At 41.3% G+C, this 8,750-nt stretch overlaps 1 protein-coding gene across 1 annotated transcript; it reads left to right on the top strand.

Annotated features, from left to right (window-relative positions):
- The first annotated feature begins 932 nt into the window (after positions 1-932).
- Positions 933-8,391, top strand: LOC133928669 (uncharacterized). The gene is made up of 8 exons (XM_062375105.1): positions 933-1,670; positions 3,613-3,689; positions 4,137-4,305; positions 5,366-5,454; positions 5,778-5,942; positions 6,032-6,109; positions 6,902-7,005; positions 7,655-8,391. The coding sequence occupies exons 1-8, from the start codon at positions 1,100-1,102 to the stop codon at positions 7,758-7,760; spliced, it is 1,359 nt and encodes a 452-aa protein (XP_062231089.1). The 5' UTR covers positions 933-1,099; the 3' UTR covers positions 7,761-8,391.
- The last annotated feature ends 359 nt before the right edge of the window (positions 8,392-8,750 follow it).

Genomic DNA, 8,750 nt, shown 5'->3' with positions numbered 1-8,750 from the left:
TGCCACCGCAATACGGGCGAGCCTCGACAATGCAGCTCCGGCCACCAACAGTCCTGAATAGAACACCGGAGACAGCACGAAATAAACTCAGGCTCAAGTTCCCGATGCACCTCAGAGAGAAATCACAAGGGAGAGGAAAACAGTCAAAGGGGAAGAAATAGGAGCCTTTTCCCCATCGCAGAGAACCGGCGCTAGCCTTCCCAGCGAGATACTCGCGGCCATCCAGCGATCCGACGACTCCCGGTGCTGCTGCAGTCGGCAATGCCGTCCAGAGGAGCAACCGCTCGGGGAAGCCCCTGGGAGGATCGGCCTGAAGCCGTTGCCGCCGCCAGCACCCAGAAAAAGATCGAACATCACAGCCAGGGAAAAATCTTTCCCATCCCAGCCCTAGTAGCCTACTAGAAGGTGCCCTTCACGGGCCTAGGCCGAAAGCAAAGCAGTAGCCCGGTCCTAGCAGCCCAAAGGTCGGCCCAAGGCATAAAACATTGAAATTTCTATAGTTTACAACACTTTCTTCACTAATATTATCTCCGGAGACCGGCTGCATATTTAGGTTTCGAAAGGCCGTACAGGCACCGGAGGGTGACCCGAAGAGGTCCGCAGCCTCCGAGGCCCAGGCCTCCTGCTGATAGTCCAGAGGCCGAAGGCTCCAGAGAGACTTGTTGTTGCTTCGAATTTTGAGAAGGCCACGTACGTACTAGAGAGATGACGTGAAGGGATCCACAGCCTCCAAAAGTCAAACATTCTGCTGAGGGTATATAGACCGAAGGTTCTTTAGGGTCCAAAAGAACCTTCGGTAGCAATCTTCAATAATTATTCTCAGGTGGTTTATTTTTCCGTAACATGTACCAAATAATATAGGATCCAAATAAAATTTGCTCAAATAAAAACCAAACAAATAAAAAAGAAGGGCTAGACGGCTAGACCATCACCACCACGGCGACGGTGAACAAACGAAAGCCGAGCCGATACCGAAAGGCAAAACAGACGAACCCAAGCAAAGCGAAGGGGATCTCCCGAATCTCCCATTCCAGGGGTCTCAGCGTCTGGCCCGCCTCCGCGTGCGCCACCGGCTCGTAGGGTTTCGCTGCCGCTGGCGATGGACCCTCCGGCGGGGGGCTCCACCGATCGCCGGGGCCCCAGCCCGGGCGCCGGCGCCGCGCCCTCCGTCCTCCGCCGCTACGGCCTCAACTTCTCCGCCGCCAGCCTCCTCCAGGCCCCGCTCGCGGCCCTCCTCGAGTACTCGGGCGTCGTCCTCTCCGGGCCCGCCCCGCAGGCGGCGCACCCGTCCGCGGCGCCCTCGTCGTCTTCCGAGGTCGATGGCCTCCTTTCCGCCGCCGCCGCTGGGGACGGGGAGGTCTCGATCCGGATCCAGGGCGGCCCGGGCGACCCAGAGGCCGCGGGCGGGGCGGCCGCGGCGGCCTCGTCCGAGGACTCAATCGAGGCGACCACCGGCTCCGAGGTTGACCAGGCGTCCGCGACCGGGAGGGGGGCCGGTGCGGACGCGGAGGCGAACGTCGGAGGCGGGGGTGGGGTCGGCGCGTCGGGGAACGTGGGTGGGGACCACGCGTACCAGCGGTACGACGTGCACCACGTCGCGCGGTGGATCGAGCAGATATTGCCATTCTCGCTGCTCCTGCTCGTCGTCTTCATACGGCAGCACCTCCAAGGTTTGCTGCACATTTCTCTCATTTCCTAGAGATGTCATGGGTACTGAAATATTGTGCGATTTTAGTGTTGTGGCGATTCTAGTTTGTTATTAAAAATTGGCAAGGTTGTTTAACAAATGGGGGAGTTTAGAGTAAATTTCACAGGAATTTTGTTTGCTTATATTAAATTTTGTCATTAGGCTTTAGTACCTTCTGTTATGAATGCTAAGAAAAAGGAAAAGCATGTGGTTTCAGGGTACAGCAACTTAGTTCAGCTGTGGTAATGTTTGAAGGTAGCATGTGTTATGCTTTTTCTGTACTATGGCAGGGCACAACATCTATTTTGTATGATGTGGTTGCAATATTCCGTGGTTGTGGGGAACAACTTGGGTTATTTTCGGACCGTTGTGATTGGATTGCTAGTGTTTTTACTCGTTTTAGTTGAGTTTGTAGTTTGTTATTTTGGTCTTCCAATGTGGACTAACATTATAGCTTGGTATGGTGAGTTAGCTGCGGTAGCTTTGCTTTATTAAACGTTCTGAAATCAGGCTCCTGTATTAGTTAGGATATATATATCTATTCTCCTTCCCTATCTGGCTGAGCTTGTGATCAAGTGACGAGGTTTGTCGAGAACCTGTCTTGTATGCAGGACCGTCCCTGGAATAATGGGGGCCCTGTGCAATAACTTAAAATATGCCCAAAATCTAAGGATCAAGTATACTAAAATTTTGCCAGAAGAATTGTAAAACCGTGATTGTACCATTTGATAGGAGAGCTAGCTTGTTTTCTTGAGAACTCTTTGATCTTTGATTATTTTTAAAAAAAGTTTTGGATAGCAAAAGATTGAGCTCAATTGAAGCGCCTTCAATGTTACATGCATGGGAGGTTGGAACATCAACAAGTGCTGCCTCAAATTGCAGATATGGTTATAAAAATATCACTCAGACAACTAATTTCTATCATAAGAAGAAGTTAGAAATCACAGTATATATGTTCCATTGTGAAATTATGTTTCATGTTGTAACCAGTAAAAAGAAATTTGAGATTAATCTAGACATTTTTTCACATATTGGTGAACAAGCCTAAAAACTATTTGAACATAACAAACTTCTAGTATGACTTGTATTTGTGACTCTGTAAAGCACACTGTACACACAAGGAAAAATAAATTGAGGGACGTTTCAAGGGAACATGTGTGACCGTGTGAGGCCTAATCACTTTGCTTATTGGTATCATGCAAATGGAAGTAGTTCTGGTCCTTAATCGGGGCCCAAACCAAGTTGGAGGCCCTGAACAGTTTCTCAGTTCGCTCCTGCCCTTGGACGGGCCTGCTTGTATATGCTTGCACATAAAGGCATTTTCTGCTTGTCTTAAGTGATGGCTTGACGGAGCAAATTTACATTTACCATAATAGAAGTTCCCTGTATTTGATCCTATCTTCCTTTGCAATAAATTAAGCTGTATGCATCTCTCCAGGCATTTAACGCGTCTGCTCGGGATAGGGAAATGAGGTGGGTTATGAATTAGTGGGTTTGAGATAGGGTTATGGCATTTTATCTGAACACCATGTTTGGATGTATCAGGTATGGGGTTTGTGAGTATAAGCTTGCTACTCATTTCCCAGCCAAAACCCACCCCTCCTATTGGGATAGAATTGGTGGGTTATAAGCTTGTCATTTCCCGTTCCCAAACCAACAATATTTTCCCACATCACTTGCCTAGTGATGTCTTTTTTATTTAGCAAATTAGCACTCCATTATTTAGTACCTTACCTGGAGAGAATATGCCCTGTGTATCTTTCTGCCACTATGACGTATGTACCTGTAACACCATATTTCTATTTAAAGAGGTTAAAAAATCATGTTTAGTTAAGTTTTAAAATCTTGTTTGATTTTTTGTCTGGGCAAGGATTGCTGTAGAAGGGTCTGAGTGCGCACTAATGGAAGGATTTGTTGGTGTGCAGGTTTCTTTGTTACGATTTGGATTGCTGCTGTAATGTTCAAGTCAAATGATATATTGAGGAAGCAAACTGCTTTGAAGGTTGGACTTTTTGATGTATTACTTTCTAAATTGCATATCTAGCTTAGCGGATTTCCTTTCTGCTAACCTCATCAGTTGGAATGGTAGCATAATGATTTATCTGCAACAAAGAAATGTTTCATTGATGATTTGTAGAAATAATGGCACTTGAGATCAAATCAGAGTTAAACAGTGAAATTTCCAAGGGATTTTTTTCTGAGCTTCGGAAAGCTTTTGTTAACTTTAGATCTATGCTCTGCCCATATTGGAAAGTAGAATGTCAAATACATAATTCAAACGATATCAGCTAGTGCTGAGCTATGTTTTCCCACTACTTACACCAGTTAGTACCATGTTGCTCAGCCTACCTGCCATACTTCTGTGAAACTAACCTATTTGAATGTTCATGAAAATGCTTGTTTTTTTTTTATCAACATCTTGATATTTCCAACTTGTGCTCCTTAACAGGGCGAGAGAAAAATATATGTACTCGTTGGGATTACGGTAATCTTCATGATTCATGTGTTTGGCGTCTATTGGTGGTACAGGAATGATGATCTTCTAAGACCTCTGTTCATGCTTCCTCCAAAAGATATACCACCGTTCTGGCATGCGATTTTTATCATCATGGTCAATGGTATTGCTAACTTGAATTTGCTTGTGTAGTTTCTCAATTGTATGGTTGCTAAATAGTCTCTAAGCTACATAGAATCGCATTTCTTGAGTTTATTACATATTAGACATTGGTCTATTTGAATATTGTTCTACATTTAACACTTTTTAGATGAAAGCTGAATGCAAATGAACATATTACTTCACTGCCTGGTTGCTGACATGTTCTAGTGTAATTGAATTTTGGAAATGCTTATATGCCACTGATGTCTGGTGGACATGTAGGCTTGGGACATACAGCTCAACCTCCCTACAAGTGGCATGTTGTAGATCATGTAATTATTCAGTGGCATATTGTGAATTTTTTTTTGAATTTTCGTTCTTCATTCTCTAGATTTTTAGAACTTATAAGGTGCGACTGTATGACAAAGAACACTTTGCATGTTTGGCTTCTTCACCCACAGTTGCCTAGCTTTGGCTAACAAGGTTAGTGGACAAGAAAACATGTTTGGTCCCTTGCCTGGTTTGAATTTGGGCAAGGTGGACAAGGATTTCCTTGCTTTTGAGGGAGAGCCAAATTGTCTCTCCTCCACTAACAAGGTTTGGCTTGCTCAACCTTGCCTTTTAGCGAAGTTATGCAAGGTTGGGGGCAAAGAAATCAACACACTTTGTTATTGCTTTCATTTTAGTCTTTTTGTTGAAGTAATCAATTTTTCCCATTTGATGTCACCTTCTGTGCGGTTGTGAAATCTTGCAGACTCACAAAGATGTTCTTTATTGAAATACACTATGGGAACTGATTATGAGTTAAATTTATTGCAACACGAAACTGTACTAGAGAACTGGAAATGCTTGAATGGCATAAAACTGATTATGTTTAATTCAGCCTGTTACACTTATGCTTCTTGCGCATACTTGATGTTTTTGTAAAATAAATTCATCATGTTAGTGGCACGTCATAGGATAATCTATTTTTTTTAAAAAGCATTATTTTAGAAATTCAGGGAGAGTTAAGACTTATTTTATGTTATCATAATTGATCTAACGATGTGTCACATTGATGTCTAACCATTGGTTACTTTCAGATACAATGGTTCGCCAGGCAGCAATGGCCATCAAATGCATGCTACTTATGTACTACAAGAACTGCAGAGGCCGTAACTACCGTAGGCAGGTGACCATATTTTCCAAATTCTTATGTTTTGTTATAAAAATCATTGTTGATAATCCTATAGTCATGTTTTATCATCTTATGTGGTTTTGGTTAATATAACAGCAAGTCCTTACTTCTACAAATAATCTACGAGAAAAGATCAGTGCTATTCTTAGTGACGATTATGTTGTAGATGAATCATGATAGTACTGGTCTTGTTCACTCAAATATAGTCATAGTTCTACTGCATTAGAGTGTACATCAACTAAATGACATCCTTTTGTTAAACATTGAGGAGCCTGTAGTTGGTTCTGATGATTCTTCAATTATTCTTGTTTTGTTAGGGACAAATGCTAACCCTTGTGGAGTACCTTCTGCTTCTTTATCGTGCCTTGTTGCCAACTCCTGTTTGGTACCGTTTCTTTCTGAACAAGGAATATGGGAGTCTCTTCTCATCTTTGACCACTGGATTGTACCTGACTTTCAAGTTGACTTCGGTAGTTGAGAAGGTACTACTGACATATAATTGTTTGTTGCACCCACATATAATCCACTGGTTTGAAAGCATACTTCTGATTCTTGACGTTGTGGCTTCCAGGTTCAGTCATTCTTGGCTGCAGTGAAAGCATTGTCACGTAAAGATGTGCATTATGGGTCTTATGCGCTTGCAGAACAGGTAAAAATCTCCTTTGCTGGGTCATGCCACTAGTTTGTATTCTCTAATTGCTTGGTCAACAGGATACCATTGGTAGCCCATTATATCTCCTAATTTTTTAACACTTGTTTCTTTCAAGAAGTGTTTTTACTATTTATTCTGTAGAGCTAAGGTCAGTTGCTGCCCTGTGTTGCGCTTTTTTTTGAAGCTGCTGTTTGGAAAGTGTTTGAAAAACATAGCAGACTGTGGTAGATCATATAGTTTAAAAATTCTACCAGTGTCTGGTTCTTCCCTGTTTTCTCTCCTGTGGATTTCTTTGTTAGTAGCTGAATCATATTTCTATTGTTTTGGAAACCAACAAGATCTGTTTTGCAATATGGTTTAGAAAAGCAGCTAACCAAATGCTAAAATGTCTAAAAGCGCTTCCACCGAATGAGATTACCATAATCCACCGTGATGCCATGGAGCCTTCAATGTCTTGCTAACAGTAATATATACATTTCTTAGCTTTGGTTGATTATGTGTTTCTTATTGCTCAGAATAGTGCAAGTGATACAGATGGAATAGTACCATCGAGTTTTGCTATTGTCCTTGTGGAAGCTTGCTAGGTTAATGTTATTTAATTTTAAAAGGACTTTTGTGTAAGGTCCGAAAGTATCAGTTATCCAAGATCTAGGGAATACGAAATGTTAGATAGGCTATTGTGATTGTTGCACCTGTTTGGTTGGAAGTCTCAATGAGTCAAGACTGCTGTCTGTAATCTAGGGTTTTTCTTATTGCTAATGGATATGTTTATTTTTGGCCCTGATTCAGGTAATAGCTGCTGGTGATATGTGTGCCATCTGCCAGGAGAAGATGCATGTGCCTGTTCTCCTTCGCTGTAAACATATTTTCTGTGAAGACTGTGTTTCAGAATGGTAACATTCTTTGATCGCCATATTATTTTATGCATTTTGTTTGGTTGTGTCTTCGTTTTTAGTTAGACATCTTGTTGAATATATTTACTGAATTTTTGTGCCTTTTTTATCCGTGAATGAAGCAGTCTTGGAAGGGGTATTTAAAAACAAAAACAGTTATTCAATCTATAACTATTACTATGACTAGTGAATCTCGCAAAAAGAAAATAATATGGCTATTGACTTTGCAATAGAGTTTAATCTATAGAATATCTTCATCGTAAAGGGACTATTGCTTATGGTGATAGGCAGAATATCTGTTTTGGTAAAAGCAATTTTTAGTCCAACTGGGCGTACTACATCGATTTAGGACATGTTTAGTCTCCTTCCACCCTTGCTATTGTGTAAGGAAATCCTTTTTAGTGGAGACCCACTTCAACTCTCCCTCAAAAGGAAGGAAATACTTAGGTGTGCAAGGGAGCGTAACATGCCTCCTTGCTCGCTAACAAGGCTAGGCAAAAGTCAGCAACGGGACCAGCATGCCCTTAAATTTCCTTTTCTTTTCAGTACTGAATTTTTTCGATGCTTCGTTGTTTCCATGAATTTGACCTGTGATTCTCCTATCTGGAAACCCACAAGAAGTGACAGCTTGTTGTTTTACTGCTTCTAGGTTTGAGCGAGAACGGACTTGCCCATTGTGTAGAGCATTGGTAAAACCTGCTGATATCCGGTCATTTGGTGATGGTTCTACAAGTCTATTCTTCCAGTTGTTTTAGACACCAAATGACAAACTCCTAACATATAACAATGGACAAGCAATCACATATTGAAGATCGGAGTGGAGGTCCTTTTTCTTTACCATGTGAAACCATCTTCCCAGTGAGGTCAATGTGAGAAGGTTCAGGAAGATTATCTGACAGTGTTTATGTTTGTTAATATGTCCAAGCACTAGTTTAGAGAGCTGTTCAGTTGCAACGTCAGCATATGCTTGCAGCAAACTTCATCCAAAGTGTGTAGAGGTCTGCCGGACGAACATCTGAATGCAAAGGCCCATTGAGACTGACTACGCCTGCTATCGGCTTGCTTTATGTAAAAAAAAAAAAAAAAAAAAAAAAAAAAAAATTGGTGATTGTTGCATAAGTGGATGCATCTGGTGGGTGTAACTGAAACCTGCAAGTTTTGCTTGCTGTATTTGACTTCTAGGCAGCAAGAATTACCTGTTGGTGGAAAGTGGTAAAAAATGTAACCTGTAAAGCTTTGATACATGAAAATGTTGAAAAAACATGTACAAAACGGTGCCCCTTACAGAACAGTATATACTACCGGTCGCATTCTTCACAAATCTCGTAGATGCTTTGTGCCATTAGTTGTATGTACTGATATAATATATTTCTTTGCTTACTTTGAGTCCTGGGGCGTCCGAGCGTATTGTCTAAATTCTGTCGGTGAGAGTTCATTTCTATTCTTTGTAGTGAATATGGTTCTTTTAATATTTTTTTAAATATATATGTGATTTTGATGATTAATAATAATATAGTAAATAAAATTAACATATTTATCAAGTATATGTTTTAATATATCTTCTGAATGCAACAAAAGAGAAGTTATTGAAGTTGGGATAAATAGATGAATAAATTGAACTTGTTTTTATTAATTTTGATGTGATCAAATATGATGGATTTCTGTATAATCACGAAGAGCTCTTTACAAGCTTTTTATAAGTCTAAAATCATTAAAATTATAGTTTAGAGTGAAAAGTTACGTTT

The sequence above is a fragment of the Phragmites australis genome, chromosome 9 (assembly GCF_958298935.1).
Source record: "Phragmites australis chromosome 9, lpPhrAust1.1, whole genome shotgun sequence".
Classification (NCBI taxonomy): domain Eukaryota; kingdom Viridiplantae; phylum Streptophyta; class Magnoliopsida; order Poales; family Poaceae; genus Phragmites; species Phragmites australis.
Note: the sequence above shows the minus strand (reverse complement) of the source record. Positions and strands in the feature narration are given on the sequence as shown.

What these genes read in the sequence shown, in the direction of transcription:
- LOC133928669 (XM_062375105.1), top strand. Translation starts at nt 1,100, where the DNA reads ATGGACCCTCCGGCGGGGGGCTCCACCGATCGCCGGGGCCCCAGCCCG. An exon ending in CATACGGCAGCACCTCCAAG is followed by an intron (nt 1,671 to 3,612) that starts GTTTGCTGCACA and finishes GTTGGTGTGCAG; the next exon opens with GTTTCTTTGTTACGATTTGG. An exon ending in GCCGTAACTACCGTAGGCAG is followed by an intron (nt 5,455 to 5,777) that starts GTGACCATATTT and finishes TTGTTTTGTTAG; the next exon opens with GGACAAATGCTAACCCTTGT.